Source organism: Molothrus ater, chromosome 2 (genome assembly GCF_012460135.2).
Source record: "Molothrus ater isolate BHLD 08-10-18 breed brown headed cowbird chromosome 2, BPBGC_Mater_1.1, whole genome shotgun sequence".
Taxonomy (NCBI): Eukaryota; Metazoa; Chordata; class Aves; order Passeriformes; family Icteridae; genus Molothrus; species Molothrus ater.
This window is the reverse complement of record NC_050479.2, coordinates 86,019,062-86,035,640: the sequence shown is the minus strand read 5'-3', so window position 1 is coordinate 86,035,640 and position 16,579 is coordinate 86,019,062. Positions and strand designations below refer to the sequence as shown.

General features: G+C 41.6%; 1 protein-coding gene across 1 annotated transcript in view; it reads right to left on the bottom strand.

Annotated features, from left to right (window-relative positions):
* INTS4 (integrator complex subunit 4) overlaps window positions 1-16,579 on the bottom strand; it is a 32,690-nt gene that overhangs the window by 5,609 nt on the left and 10,502 nt on the right. The window contains exons 11-19 of the mRNA XM_036383895.2: window positions 16,326-16,531; window positions 13,902-14,044; window positions 12,860-12,975; window positions 10,882-11,015; window positions 9,961-10,118; window positions 6,585-6,678; window positions 4,280-4,360; window positions 2,393-2,523; window positions 1,429-1,488 (exon numbers count right to left, since the gene is read on the bottom strand). Coding sequence (XP_036239788.1) covers window positions 1,429-1,488; window positions 2,393-2,523; window positions 4,280-4,360; window positions 6,585-6,678; window positions 9,961-10,118; window positions 10,882-11,015; window positions 12,860-12,975; window positions 13,902-14,044; window positions 16,326-16,531 — 1,123 coding nt within the window. The remainder of the gene's footprint in view (window positions 1-1,428; window positions 1,489-2,392; window positions 2,524-4,279; window positions 4,361-6,584; window positions 6,679-9,960; window positions 10,119-10,881; window positions 11,016-12,859; window positions 12,976-13,901; window positions 14,045-16,325; window positions 16,532-16,579) is intronic.

Sequence of the window (16,579 nt, the reverse complement as noted above, 5' to 3'; positions counted from 1 at the left end):
TTCTCCCCCTCTTCTTTGCCCTCATGAGATCCCACCTGGAGTACTGTGCCCAGTTCTGGAGTTCAGAGTGTAAGAAGAACAGAGGAGGCCATGAAAATGCTCAGAGGGCTGGAGCACCTCTGTTCTGAAGACAGGCTGAGAGAGTTGGGAGTGTTCAGCCTGGAGAAGGGAAGGCTCCAGGGAGACCTCATCACAAATTTTCAGTACTTAGAGGGGGGCTTGTGAAGAAGACTTTACCAGGCAGATCACGACAGGACAAATGAGAATTGTTTTAAACTATCAGAGGAAAGATTTAGATTCTATTTTAGGAGATCCTTCACTGTGAGGGTGGTGAGGCACTGGCACAGGTTGCCCAGAGAAGCTGTGGAAGCCTCATTCCTGGAAGTGTTTAAGGCCAAGCTGGATGGAGTTCTGGTCTCTGCCCGTGGGAGGGGAGTTGGAACAAGATGGTCTTTAAGGTCCCTTCCTATGTAAACCATTCTATGATTCCGTGATTCCATGATTTTATGACTCAGCAGGGAATTGCTAGGGATAGCTAGTCCAGAGATACAAGTATCTTTAGTTGGCTGAGCAGAATTTTATTTCTAGTTCTGACTAAATTCACATTTATTATAAGCTTGGCAGCTGTGGCTGGTTAACTGATAAGAAAACAGGACCAAATCTGTCCTACCCTAATGCCCAGCTGAAGCTGGAGGATAGAACTCTTCATTTTGTGTGTATCTTTTCCTTGCACTGAGTCTCAGGATCAGCAGAATTCACCACTGTTTCACAGAATCAGAACCATAGAATGCTTTGGGTTGGAAGGGATCTCAAAGATTACCTAGTCCCACACCCCTGCCAGGGGCAGGGACACCTTTCACTAGAATCAATCTTATCATCAAATTGACACTTCATACATCTACTCTCCCTGGAAGTAAAGGTGACAACTGAGAGGAGGCAAAAGCAGTACACAGGGCCGGGAAAGATACTGCAGAATTCTTGTCTGACTTTTTGCTACATATTGAGTACATCAAGGGTAATCTGCTTTTTTATTAATCTTTGAAAGGTCAAAATACTCTCAGGACTCCAGGAGACAAAATAACAAATAAAAAAAAAGGTATTTATCAAAACAGCATCTACTCGAAGTAGATAAATCTTTATAAATACAAGAAAAAAAACCAAACAAACAGCTATTCTATAAAAAATTAATTCAGAGCACATGTTTCTGAAGTACCAGCATAATATCCTGATGTTAAGGACTTGCTAAGGACTTGTTAAGGACTTGAACTACAAAGGTTCTTCTTGCTTTATTATTATCCCATGACAGTTCCCAATGTAGGACAGCAGGGAAGGGAGATGTGAAGAGATGAAAAACAAAGTGAATATCCCCTGATGACAATGGTGGTGGGACTTTCTAATACAAAATGAAGAAGCAATAGAGTTTGTCACCTCTGAAAGGAATCCACTTCTTGGAGGAATTTTTCACACATCCCAAAAAGAGGTTCCACTCTGTAATGAAAATAATATTCCTTGGTTTACTTTTAAAGAAAGAAAAATGGCTCTATGGCTATACACTTTTAGGTGGTTTGGAAACCCATTAGACCTCCTAAAAATGGGAAGATCTTACAGTTTTTGAAAGAAGAAAGTATTCCTCACTTATCTATACCCCCCTCTCACATAAAACCCCCCATCTGCATAAGGTAGTAATAAAGCTCCCAAAGCGACTGTTAGAAAATGCTCATTTTCCACCTATAAAACAAGAGGTTAAAAGCAAATATATTATGGACCTCCATGGTAACACAGTAAATTGATGGCAGCAAACCTGAAACAGAAGTAAACTAGGACAGTAATTAACTTGCTCTAATTCCACCAGCTGGAGTTCTCATTCTACAACCATGTATCACTTCTTTAACTTCAGCAGCCAAAACAAACCACTCAGAGCCTCTCATGTGCCTAAGCCTGCACAGGAGCAGTTTCTGTCTGAGTCACACACAGCAGTTGCAGATCAGTCAAGAGGACAATACTTTCCTGATGCTAAAAATTCAGCAATAAATACTTAATGAAGCAAACATGTTTGGTCCATTCTTTTGATACATGACTTTTCCCCATTTAAACAGGTCCCAAATATCAATTCTGCAATGTTTTTGACCTATTTTTATGCTCATAAATGAGAGAACTCAACCCCCAAAACGCATCTTCCCAATAGTTTTGCCATCTAATTCAGGATTGTGTCCCTATACAGCTGTATCAAAGGCAAAAGAAGGTTCTTTGTTCTGAATTACTCTAACAAATGGTTATTGGCACACTGCCCTGTTATGTGTCTAATTTATCCTTGCTGCTTTTTTAAACAAAGCTTAGGGACAGCAATCTTAGAGCTAACCCTAAGAAGATCCTTAGGCCAGGTCATGCTTACCCTCTGGTGGTGCGGGCAGTCACTATCAGCTGCAAGGCCTTGGCTTGCAGTCTCATGTGGTGAATAATGACCACTTGTCTGCTTTCCACTCCGCTGTACATGAACTCCATTTTGTAAGTTTCTTCCAGGATCTGCCAGACAGACACCACAGAGATAAAACACCATCAGACTGTTAAGCCCTGGTAGAACCATCATCACCAGATTCTGGTATTTTTATCTCATACCAACAAGCATATGAAGCAAGAGGAAGTGCTCAAATTAATACAGCTGAGTTCAGTATGACTGTGCAGATGCCAAAGAACTTTCAAGTTATTTAACAGGGAACACTCATCTTGCATTGATAGCAAGTGACCTACATTCACCATCACAACAGAAAACACTTTCCAGGAGGTTCACACACTACTCAAGAGGGCACCCAAGACAAACATTTCAATCAGAGAAGATTTCAAAAGCTGAATGGCTTTTGTTTCTACTCATCAGCAGCAGAGAAGGCTTTGATGCACAGCAGTACCTGTCTATTACATCTTAATTATCTGAAGACTTGGTATCAGCAGGGTTTCCCAAAAGATCCATGAACTTGCTTTGACCCTAGATTTGTTACCAGACTATTTTTTACCAGACCTTGCTTGCTTCTATACCTTTTCTTAGGGCTCCGCTTCAGTTTTTTGAGGATAATTTATACATCACAGAATCAGAATAACTCAGATTGGATGGGACCTCCAGAAACCATCTAGCCTGGTTACCTGCCCAGAGCAGGTCTCATTAGATCCAGTAACTCGGGGCCACATCAAATTGCAAACACTTCCAACAACAGAGATTCCCCCCCACCTCTCTGGGCAACAGTACTTAACCATCCTTACAGGAAATTTTCCCTTTATAGCTGATCAAAATTTCTCATCATTTGCCAACTGCCTCCTATCCAGAGTAGTCTGGCTCTGTCTCATTTATATCCTGTAATGATGCAGTGCTAGACAGAAGTAAATCCATCCTGAAGCCTGCTCTTTGCAGGCTGGACAATTCCAGCTCCCTCAGCCTTTCCTTGCAGGTAATGTGCTCCAACCCCTGAGCACACAGGTGGCCCTCTGCTGAATTTGCCCCAGTTTGTCAGCCTCTTCCTTCTACTGGGGAGGCCAACACACAACACAGCTCTCCAGATGGCATCTCCCCAGAGCTGGATCATTTCCCAAACCAAGTCATCCCTGTTGCAGCTGGCCTCCTGCAGTGTCTCATATTCAATGTACTGAACATGATGAGGTTCCTGTCATCCTAGTGCCCCAGTCTGTCCAGACCAGCAGCCATGCCCTCCAGCATATCAACTGGTTCCTCATTTTTCAGGACCCTTACCACCTAATTATTCAGCCACAATCCTGCAAGTCTGGTGAAAAAGAAATTATGTGAAAAGAAATTATTTCTTTCAAAAGAAATGAAAAAGACTGTATCCAAGCTCTGCAACTTCCACTGTCCTCCCCTTTATCATAGCATCAGTCCCCTCACCATAGAGAGCTGTGGTGGTGGTCAGCCATAATTTATTCTTGAGAAATGCATTCTGGCTGTTCCAAGCTTTGTTGATCTTGTTTAGGAACAGCTTTTTAAAGTATTTGGTGCACAACCTTCCCCAGGAAAGAGGCAAGGACAAGCAGCCCACAATTTTCTGGATCTTCTTTCTTACCCTTCTGGAAGATGAGTGTGATATTTGCCTTTTTACAGCAGTCATGAACTTCCCTCCCTCCCCACTCATCTTTTGAAGAGAAGAGAAATGACCCCAGTTTGGGGGACTAGGATTTACTTGGACAGACTATGGTAGTGGAAGGTCAGAAGTGTGTAACTGTTCCATGGCCAACCAAAGACTCCTACCCAAGGAGACTCCCTCAGATGCTTCCACCTCACCTGTTTTGCTGCAGCAGATGCCAACGCATTCTGTTTCAGGTACAGGGGAGCTGCCACATTCCACAACTTCTCCTGCAAGGCCTACAAGAAAAAAACATGAAATGATGATAAATATCCAATTCAGTCTAAACAGTTGGTTGAAAAAACATGCCAAAGCTTTCTCTTGTGTTTTTAAACATAAATATAACACAGGGAATGAAGGCCTCCAAAATATACATTGTTCTATAAAGAAACAGAGATACCTATACAACTAGAAAATATAAGGGAAGTTGAGAATAATATTAACAAAGCTGTGAATGAGAGACTCGTCAAGCCAAACTACTTGCACGTCATAAAGAAAACTAACAGGCCACTTGTCATCACCCCCCTGAGACCAAGATCACGGCAATCTCAGAGAGAAGGCAATAAGTGGGAATAAAAACAACTGTTCCCAGAAACACACTTACTTCCACAGCCACATTTCTGAATTTTCCTCTGCCCCACCAAAATCCTGGAGTTATTACAAATATTGTGTCTAATTCAGCTGCTGATATTGGTATTAAAAACAAAACAAAACAACAACAAAACCACAACAACAAAAACCAAACCAAAACAAAAAAACACTCCAAAAACAACAAAACCCGAGAAAAACTCGAATGCCTACCACACCCTATCTGCTTTTTGCTTTATGTTTAAAAAAATGCAGAAAGCTTGAGTGGATGATTTCTATCACTGCCTCCTTTTTGAAGTTGCCTGTCCTTAGACACAGCTGTGCACAAGGCTGGCTGTCGCCAAAGCTCAAGAACATACAGGCTGTATCCTTCACTCAGGCTGGCCCACAAATCCCAGTTAACTACCCCTAAAATCACAGGGTATGTAGAGCCTTTTAAGGCATGGAACCTTTTAAGCCTTGAGAGACTGGGAAATGAAGATACTTTTTCCCCCAGCAGCTTTTTTCCTGTTGGGAAAAGAAGCAACTGGAAAGAAATCTACTGAAAAGGGCTACTTGGACATTCAAGCTGTCAGAATTTCTAATTGTATTGTGTGAGTGGAGGGTGTCCCTGCCTGTAAGAAGGGGTCTGGAATTAGATGATTCTCAAAATCCCTTCTAACTCAGGATATTCTGTGATTCCTGATATAATCAGTTACTTTTCATTCTGTGCACATTAGTGACTCCTCTGCATCACTGATCTATTGACTGTTCTACACCTCAAGCCAAGAATGGCTGATGTAGCTTTTACCCTTCTTCCAAACAGAGCACAACTCTGCCAGATGCAAAATCCATCTGGTTCATTCCAGTCAAACCCTAGAGAAGGGCAACAAAGCTATCTCCAAATGCTAGTCCTCTGTCTGCACAGCACATTTCACTTTGGATTTAGCTGGATTGTACTGAACTGTACCACTGCTCATCTGAAATACCTTTGGCTGATAAATATATTCCAAGGATTTGAGGCCTGCCATGAGATATGCCAACTGGCAACTATGCATTAGCAAAGCAACTGAAATCCGTCCTTGGTTTTACATAACAAAGCTTGCATTGAGCTCCTTCTGGAAACCTGTTTGCTGCTTGCTTTACAAACCAGCTTTTTTTTTATTTGCGTGTAAGTCACACTCAAACACCAAAGAATGCCAAGAGACTAACTTAAATACTACTGCCAGCTTACAGCCCTGAGCAATCTGGTCCAGTGGAATCCCTGACGACAGCAAGGGTGTTGGAACTAGAGTGGCCTTTCCAGCTCAAGATTTCCTATGAAGTAAAAAATTAGTTCCTGTTTACAGCAAGAAGCTGACTTTGAAAAGGGACTTTTGCAAAGGGCTGCTGCAATGGTGTCTAAGTAGCCACTTGACCTGCTAACTAAATAGATCATTTCAGCACTATAAAAGAAAGCATGACTGATATCAAGTCCTAAGAACTCCTCTGGCACTGGTGCCAATAAAGCTATCTCTGCAAATCACCATCTATAAAAATGGCACTCATGGCAGCAGTCTAACAAAAACTATTCCAGTAGCCACCAGCAGGGAAAAGTTACTCTCCTAACACAGTTGCCCTCAGCATGATTTCTGTCAGAAAATAAACTCTGCATTGACAAAATGCTCACGAACCAACATAAGCCGTAGGTACAGCAGCAGAGGTCTGCACTGGCAAAGTTACTGCATAAATTATTTGCCGCAGGAGGGAAGCAGGATTATCAGAAATCCACAGAACCTGCTCTTTCATCACACATCACTTTTCAGCATGAGTATCAAAACATGAAAGCATGCCACTGTGATGGACTGGGGGCATTTCTGAAGAACAGCTCAAAAAAAAACCCAGATGAAGTCAAACCTTGATGAGGAGCAGCTGACACTGAAGGTAAGTTGCAGTGAAATCTGCCATCCCTGCCAGTTCTGACTGCAGCTCTCCAAGCCTCTGAAGATCACTGAAGCATGTGGAAAAAAAAAATAAAAAAGAGAAAATAATGTTGAGACAGAGAACAGTTTAATCCAAACACACTCAGAAGGCAGTGACAATAAAGCCAGCTATTCCTGCTGCCTGCTTTTATTAGAGCAAGCACCAGAAACAGCAGCAAAACACACACTACAAAGCAGTTTGCACCTTGGGACTTGGCATGTCCCTTCTTCTGGGAAGCTGACACCAGCACAGCAGTGGCAGCATTAAGCCTGTCAACCCACATAACTCTGCAGCCCCATGGGAACGACACAGAGTGGCAGCTCCAGATTTAACTTAAAACAGTCCAGCCCTCTACAGCAGCAAACGACCCATTTGTGTTACACTGCTGGGAAATCAAACTATTCATGTTGGCTAAGAAAGGTTGTTTGGAACGTGTTAGGCTCATGCAACCAAGTGTATCTGAAACAGAGCTGCCCTTTTAAGCCAAGCTAGAATCTGATGTACTGATATTTGCCCAACTAGATGGTGTGTTACCATTACCAGGCATGGTAATTCTTGTAAATCATACAGCAATATAAGCAGCTTTTAATATGATATTAAAAAAATGTCAGTTAATGGAACCCAAAAGGCTTTAGTTCTCTACTGCTAGCCAAGTCTTCTTAAAGTGTGCATTAAAAAAAACAAAATTAGGTTTTTTTTACAGAACTGAAAATAGGTTGGATGATGTGGTTTCAACATGTGCCTTTTCTTCTCTACATTTTACTTTGATCCAAAGTCTATTAAAATTGTCACTTCCACATTTCCTACTTAATTTAACAATTTTATTTTTCAGCTGATCATTTTCTTTTGTTTATTTTAGATTTATCTTTGCATTTAGGATGCAATTCTGAATCTTTGGCTCTGCCAAACCAGAGAGCTGCTGAGCCCTGAGACATTAATAAAAATCCATGAGGTTATCTGTATAATATGCAGTCAAAGAAAATCTTTCCTAAGCAGAGAATTGTAGAATCATTTATGTTGGAAAAGACCTCTAAGATCAAGCAGTTCCACCATTAAGCTAGCACGGCCAAGTGCACCAAAAGTGCCACATCTACACGTCTTTCAAATCCCTCCTGGAATGGTGAATACACCACTGCCTTGGGCAGCCCTTTCCAGTGCTTGACAGCCCTTTCCATAAAGACATTTTCCTACAATCCAATCTGACCCTTGCCTGGCACAGCTTGAGGCTGCTTCCACCTATCCTCTTGTCACTCAGGAGAAGAGACCAGTGCCCACCTGGCCACACCCTCCTTTCAGGCAGTTGTAGAGAGTGTTAAGGTCCCCCTGAGCCTCCCTTTCTCCAGATAAAGACCCCCAGCTCCCTCAGCTGCTCCTCACCAGACTTGTGCTCCAGCCCTTCCCAGCTCTGTTGCCCTTCCCTGGACACACTCCAGCTCCTCTCATAGAGAGGGGTTGTGCTTTCCTTCAACAGCAATGCACCAACAGCGAAGCCAGCCTCAACCTTACACAGAGGTTCCATTTCATCTCTTTCCAGAGAGCAGAGTGAAGAGGAGGCTCCTGGGTGCTCAATTCTCATGCCACAACCCATCACAACACACTAATGCAGAACAGGATGTCATCTCTCAGCTAACAACTAGACAGATATTCAATTTCCCAGTCTTATACAGTTCCCAATTCCACTAATTATATTTCCCTACAAATCTTAAACAGATTTCAACATCCCTGTAAGAAAAAAAAATATTCTTGTATAGATGGAGAAACTAAACCACAGACAGATTTGCTAAACGGCCTGTCTTAACATTTCTAACCACACTGCAGACTGATCTCCCCCCCTCAGGCTCTGCAGCCAAAACTCTGAGTTCCAAGTAGACACACACTCCACAAGGTCTGTTATTTTAGTGGATGACAATGATAAAGGAGGAGAGAGTTATGTTCCATGACAACATCCACTGCTGTGAACTGCCTCTATCCTTCTGCTCTCAGCAACCAAATTGCTGGTGCAGGGATATCTTGCCCTCTGCAAAATAACCTTTAACACTTTTTTTGGCTTTGCCAAAATCCTCCCTTTGTCTTAAGGATGGAAAAGAGCAGTTGGTTTAGTATGATTTCCTGGGGGGCAATCCCATCAGGAAAAAAGCCAAGGCAGTAATTTCCATCAACTCAAAAACTGAAAACAGTCATGGCCTGGAAGGTTCCCAGACCCTCCTGCCTGAGAGGTTCTGGATGCTTGGCCTAGAGATTACCTGTTTCAAGAGTTTAGTGCATTAAATGCTTTGAGACTATATTTTAGGCTGGCACACAGCAGCTGCAAAACAGCTGAGGACAAACCTCACAGTTCCCACAGCTGGGTTTTCAGTGAGGAGCACACTGTTTACTCTCTGCTGCAGATGGGTGTGACAGTGATTCACAGCAACATACACACAACAGAAGGCAGCTATTTTGAAGGAATTCAAATAATTAAGCTTTTTTAAAATTCCATATTCCAAACAAAGCTTTTTGGATTGTTTTCCTAATTCCTAAAATAAGGCTCTTTTGCTCTTTCCAAGCAGAGGAATCACATTGAAAGGATCCTTTTCAAGTGTTTTGTTTGTGTAAATCAGTCTAGAGATGAAATGGAAGAGGCAGCATAAAACCCACACTGAGAAGCAACACCACACACCCTTATCTATACAGTAGCAGACAGCAGCATGCAAGAATGTTTCCTATTCCTGGAAAAGCTCTCTGATTTGAAAACTGATGAGGAATGCCCAAGCCCTTTGTAAGTGGGACTGGCAATAAGAACCAAAAATTCCAGAAGCAGGTTCTTTCCTACTGAATGAAAGCCCACAGAACCCAGAAAATGCAAGAGCAAAGGGGACAATACTTCTCCCCCCCGCCCAAAAAAAAAAAAAACCAAGAAAATCTTGTGCATGTACATTACAAATAATATGATCAAAATAACAAGGACACAAAACTGAGAATGAGATGCAAGGCTGTCACCCATAAACCATAAAAACTGAGAGTGTATTTTAGCATAAGTGAACAGTCCAAAAAAGAACACCCTTACCTAACTTTTACCATGTGCTGAAAAGATGCCCTCCACCCAAAATGCACACTGGTTATTCTGGGGGGCTGTGCCAGACCTGAGACCATTCATTTGATTTGAAAACAGGTCATGAACACTCTTTTGTCACAAGAGTCTCTAAAGGAAGGCTCAAGTTAAGTGCTGGACAGCAAATTACAACACTCATATTCAGAAGCAAAGCACCTGCATCAGAGTAATTGAGCACCCTGACACATCTTTCCATAAGAGGGCAGCTTGAGGCCTTACCGGATGGTAAATTCCAGCAGCTCCTGTATGCCCCGTGGGTCGAGGTGCTGAAAGCTGTAAACCCTCTCCAGGCTCTGATGCAGGAACTGCTGGGAAGGATCTTCATGTGGGGTAATACTGGGAGAGACAGCAGAGGACACCAGCTTTCTACCTGGCAACTAAGTGAGAAGGAACACACACAAACAAAAAAAAATAAGAGGAAAGTCTAACACAAGGAACAACACTGCAAAATGCTGGCATCTATTTAACAAGAAACTGAGAGCTTCAATTCATTTCTCAAATACAAAATTTATACCAAGGCTTTCAAATCTGCATCTTTGTTAGTCAATCCTCCCCACTTTACAATCCACTTGCACTCCTCAGGTTAAACTTCAACATCCCTTTGAGGGAAACATCTTCCCCATCTTACATTTAACACTGTGAAGCCAAGGGAAGTCCGAGACCACACAATCCACCAATCATTTTATGAGCTGTGATACAGCCAAATTCAACCCCACCCATACTTCCATGCAGGAAAAACATGTTGCAAAGCAGAATGGAACACATTTCACCCACGAATAAACAGTTCAGGTAGGGCATAAGTGAAATGTTGGAAGATCTGCAAAGGCCTTTCCCACACACAGTCAGAGCTATAGAAAACTCCCAGGAATATTGCCTTCCCAGTATTCTTAGCAAACCATGTACTATTCTCATTTGAGAGCAATGATATTACTGTTGTCCCTAAAATGTTACAAATTCCATATTGTAACAATTTAACATTTGTCTCTCCTGCCTTAATGCACATTTCAATATTAATTCCTGTGGCGGACAGGAGAAAAACCTTTCAGAATCTAAGTGTTGCACAAAGACAGACATGAAAGAGACTAGCAATATTTCTAACAGGTGTCAAAGTCCAAACCAAACTTAGTTATTTCAACTTACTCTTAGTGGAGGGACCAGGTGAGAGAGACTGTCCCGAAGATACGCATAATGTCTGAATGTATGGTCAGAGAACAGGGCAGGCATTGTTGGGCAACTTTTCGCAGCATTAAAAATCAGAACCAGAACAGCAATGTCTATTGCAAATGGGTTGTTAAAGAAAAATGAAAAACAGCAAGAAGAGCTCCTTGGGGATGGGAAGTTAAAAGAAGCCATCAACAACCCTTTCTTTCGCCAGGATTTGTCTAGGAAGTTCTTTATAGTTGGAAAATACTGAGCAAAACCCGAAGAAACAGCTGTCTGAGCAGATTAAAATCAAGTACAAAGTGCAAACATTACAGGGTGAGCCATACTGGAAAAAGGATGTTACTGCCAACATGGGATGGCTCAGAAGCAACACAAAGGAAAGGAGCCAGGGATCCCAAATACAGACCATGCGCATTAGGTGGAGTTTCACCCTTCCTCACAGCTTACACTGTGCTCACCAGTTTGCACCACAGAACCACAGAGTGGTTTGGTTGGAAGGGATCTTAAAGACCACTAGTTTGAACCCCACACTGCCATGGGCAGGGACACCTCCCACTAGACCAGGTTGCTCAAGTTTTTTGGTGCCCTAACAGTGTCCAAAATTACACATTTACTGTCAAATTTTTGAAAATTGATGCATTACCTATGATGCCCTGAAAAACATCACTCTGCACAGGCTTTAAGCAACCTAAAGAATCAAACATGGAAAGATAATTCTGAACTAGAAAATACATTTTCACAGTCTGAGACCTGCAGAAATAGAGAGCAGCCAAAGGCTTTAAAAGTTAGCCCAAAGGCTGACACCTGCAACAGGGCTGATCCCAAGCATAAGCTCTGATTCAAATTTCCTAAGTGCTTTGAAGCAAACAAAACCATGTTTTAAATATCGGTTTACACTGGAAACATGCTATTCAGGTTTACCCCAGCTTCTGGCTCACATGCCTATCTTTACATAATATGCCTCTGTAAAGTTTGGTGGCAAGTTACCTCCAAAACACTCTCTAACATAATATTCTTTGGTTCCTGGCAGGACGGTGCACTGAGTTAAAGAACAGCATTCTTCTCCCTGCAATGTTCCTTTAATTCTCAATTCACAGGACAACTTTACTGAAATTATTACTAAACCATGTAATTACAGATTCATTTCTCTCCACCTGATTCCAACTCATTTCAATTCTCACAAGGCATTCATTTAATCTGTATAGAATTTCTGGTCGATGGCCTGTGACTGGAGAGAAAAATAAGGAGAGGCTTCTAGAAGGAGGTTCCAGTCCAACGTGTCTCAGCATGCATCAGAAATAACATTATGTTCTGCCATCACACAGAAGGGAAGCAAGGGGAATAACAATGGAAAAATGCATTTCCAAGGCATCTCCTGTTGTTGAGGAGAATGGTGTATCAATAATCGTTTGTATTCTAAAGCACTGGAAGAGCTAACAATAATATAAGGATTTCTGATATTGAATTATTTCAGAAAGATGAAAAATTCAAAGCATTATGGGGATTCAGGCACTGCTGTACTTAGAGATGGTGCTATTTTATAAACTGCACAGCAGTGAGCACAGAAAAACTTCTACGTAAAAAGAAAACAGATATGAAAAAACATTCTTCTTATTTAAAAGCTAAAGCATCCTCAAAACTAATGCAACTAGACAAATGTTTTCACATCAAAGGGCTCATCTGCAAAGCCTAAACCTTGACAAATTGCTTGATTATTCATCACAGCATAAAAAGAAGACCAATTATAGTCCACTGATATTTATGAAGATGGTTCCAGCTAACAGCTTTTTCATCACTTGCTGAGTAACAAACTAAGTGCAAAGGGATTCAGAAACAAGCACAGGATTATTTGTCTGCTACAGGGAGAAATGGCTGAAGAAATGTGAGAGTCAGGAAATCATGAATAAAATCTGCTGCAGTCAAAATTATCAACTGGCTTCATGAATAAAGATACAGGCTGGGTCATCCATGTCTGGTTCCGGAGTGTCGAAGAACGGATGTGTGCTCAGCAGCTCTGGGACTAATGGAAGCACCAAAGTGGGATGCCTGCTTCCCAGGAACTTCAAGCATCTGGAAATACACAGATTGAAATATATACTAGTAAACAGGCACTTTTCAAAATATAACATTCTAAAGCATTACTACTTTATATTGCAGCAACACTTTTAGACAGTCAGCAAGAAAATCCTACTGTCCAAGCTCACTGTTTCTTTACAACTGACCATTTGCATTAATATTTTATAGGATCTAAAAAAACTGAAAGGACATGCAGTATTTTTTTTTTAATTTAAAGTGTGTACAAAATAGTTAACACTTGGAGTTATACAATCCAGGAAGCTTTTATACTAAAGAATAATGAATGAGTGCATTTTTTTTCTTCAGAAATAGGGAAGATAGGAGGTAAAATCTCAAAACCCACAAACTCCAAAAACAATGTAAAAGTACACTGGAAGTCAAAGCAGGCTAAAACAAGCTAAGAATTCCATCTCAAACCATGTGTGTGGAGCACCATTCCCTCTATTGCTTCCATTAAACAACCAAAAAATCTGCTGCAAAAGTTCCTTCTTTTTACTTAGACAGAAAAATTCCTCTGACAACACAATGCCACATGGCCAATCCACTTATCACAACTGATACAGTCAACTGCTGGTAAATATTAGTATTTAATACAATGGCAAGTTAGCAAAAACACTTGCATAGAAGAGATGAGGTTTAAAATAGAATTAATCTTTCCTGTGAATGCATTGAGTGCCTGGAATAGGGGCACATTTCCAGAATGTGATCCATCAGATCTGGATTTCCAGCGCAAGTATTGACAAGCAAGAACAACACAGAGTTTCTACACCAGTCATGAATAAGTGCATATTTAAAGAGTAACAGGATTGTACACCTGCAATACCTGTTACCTCCTTAGCAAGCTCAGTATTTCCTAGCACCTCACTTACTAAAAAGAAGAGGAAAGTAAGTAGACACACAAGGACACTGAACACACTCACTTCCATATGGATTCTCTGTCAGTGGGATACTTGGTCAGGTTTTTCAGCAGCTCCACCAGTGCAAGATGGATGCCTTCTTTAGTTGAAACATTGGTGCAACACAACAGTTCATGAAGTGCTTCCCGAATGTCCCTTGAAGAATCCTAAAATAAAAACCCAACCCAGACACTGCTGAGTGAAACATGCCTGCACAAACATTTACTTTAAAGGTGGCAGCCTCTGTTCCTTAGCTGAGTTAGTAAAAGAGGTCTGTGAACAGCAGTGCCTGTTTCTAGTCACCAGAGCCAAGCACAGATGAAGTGACAGACCAGGCAAGTGCTGCAGGGACTCCAGGTCTCCTCTCCTATGTGCTTCCTTTACTGGAATGAATGGGAACTGCTTCACTGCTGACCTGCTCAAGCAGAGCAAAAATCACTACTTGGTTGGGTGATGTGTATCTTTGCAGTTACAGAAAAGGCAGGTGTTGGGCAACTCAGTAAAACAATCACCAAAGATTGTTTTAGCATTTTCACAGCAGCCTTTTATCATTTTTAACCCAGGAAGCTCAATTCCACAGGCCTTCAGTCCAGTCAGCAGCCTCTAGAGGGTCTGAGTAAGCACTGAGGACATGTCAATGGCTGGACAGACTAGAATATTCAGCTGAATTAATTACATTCCTTCTGCCAAAAACCACCTTGACATTACATATCCATGCATCATCATGTTCCTTGCTATCAGCATTTGCCTGGTGCTACTGGACACATGGTGAAAATTTGATAGGATACAAGAACTGGATGCTTTTCAGTGGTGGATTTTACCTTTTCTAAATTATAATTTGCTAAGTATCAACAGCTCATTCCTCACTGTCTTACACAAAAGAAGAAAGAGCAATCCTCTTGTAAAGGCTCTTAAATGACAGCCAACACACTTGAATGATCAAAGGGCTTTTGTTGGTCAAAGACAGACTATGACCACAGAGAAGACAAACTCTAAGGACTGTAATGACCACAGTCATAAACTACTCCAGACCACTGATAAAACCCACCAGAAATATGGTACAGAGACAAGCAAGGCAGAAGACCATGAAGGGACACAGATGAGCAACAGAAACTGAGATCAAGGACAACAGGGAAAGCAAATTCCAAAGTCTGGTCAGAAAGCAAGGAGTACCTGGTACAATTATTCTGATAAAGTGAAAGCAGTGGGGTGAAAACAGAAGTTACCCTCAACACCCTGGTGTTCCATATTTACGCGGCTGGAACCAATTTAGACACCAAAGTTAATGGTATTTTTTTACATCCTTTATTTTTGTACTGGAAGATGGATTTTACAGAAAAGCACCAAGCATCTTTCAGAATCAGATCAATCCATTAAAATGTTAATAATTCTACAGTTAAGCTATCCACTGCCTGATGATAATTATGATAATATAAACCACAATACATGTAGGGTTTATCATACATGATAAGTCAGCACAGAAGAGCCTAGCCCAAGCAGGACATTTTTATAATTCAATGCACAGGCTTCCCAGCATAAACAAATGTAAATAACGACAAAAATGTGAGGCACCTAAAGCTCATTGCTGCATTTGCAAAGTCAGATCATACTCCAAAGCATTTGTTACAGACTGATAAAATAAGTTTAATTAGTTTGCTACTTCCTGAGGCACAACTGAAAGCAGCAACTGCTGCCCTGGGTCAAGGAAATAAAAGGTGAAGAGACTGAAACAGTGGATTTGCAGGACCTCCCAAGGCACTTCCCAAAAGAAGCAGGAACTTGCCTACCACAAGCAGTAGATTAAAAAAAATGCCCCAGGGGCTATAACTCAGCAAATAAATCAGGTCTGAGAGGACAGTTTTACACAGTACCATTCATACAGCCAAAATCTCTTCCTGGATCAACCTCATCAAGGAAGAGCATCTGACTCATGCTATTCCCTGAATCCTGGCTTAACACTGACTGGGAGGATGGTGGTTAGGAAAACTCAGAATTATATGGCAGAGCACACTGACAAACACCCTCAACAGAAAAAGATCTCAGGCCAGTTTTGCTTGGTGAGCAAAGATGTAGGTGGCCAGCTCTGCTTGGTGAGCAAAGGTGTAGCCAAAGCAGCTGAACCAAGGACACAGAAAGAAAATGAAGCTGCATGCAACATGAAGTGCATGGAGTGCTGGACCTCAACACAAGACAGAAGGAAACACATGGAGGGAACAGCACAGTGATCAAAGGAAGAGTTTTTATCTAAAAGTTGTCTCTTTCAGAAGTATTCTGCTGTCCTGGTGCTTACAAACTACCAGATTCTAGGAAACTTTGTCAGAGTTCAAAGAGTCAAAAAACCCCAAAAAAGGGTGGGTTTGCTCTCAGGGGAAGGGACTGATTAGCAGTACATAATTAAGCACCCCAAAGCAAGCAGGAAAGCAATTCTTGCCCTCAAGAATTTCTTACCTCCAAGACAGCCAACACAGTATCCAGCTGGTCTTCCCGCAGAGTGATGTTGTTGGAGATTTTTCTCATTGTGTGTATTGACTGCAACCTGACCTCCTCAATTTCATCATTAAACATGTCAACCAGAAAATCCAGGCATTTCTCCGCAAAAGAAGGCGAGGACTGAGCCAACATACACAGGGCTTCAACCGCAGCAATTCGAACCTCTGTTAAAAGAGGAGCAGGGAATTCACTGAAAATAATTTAAAACTGTC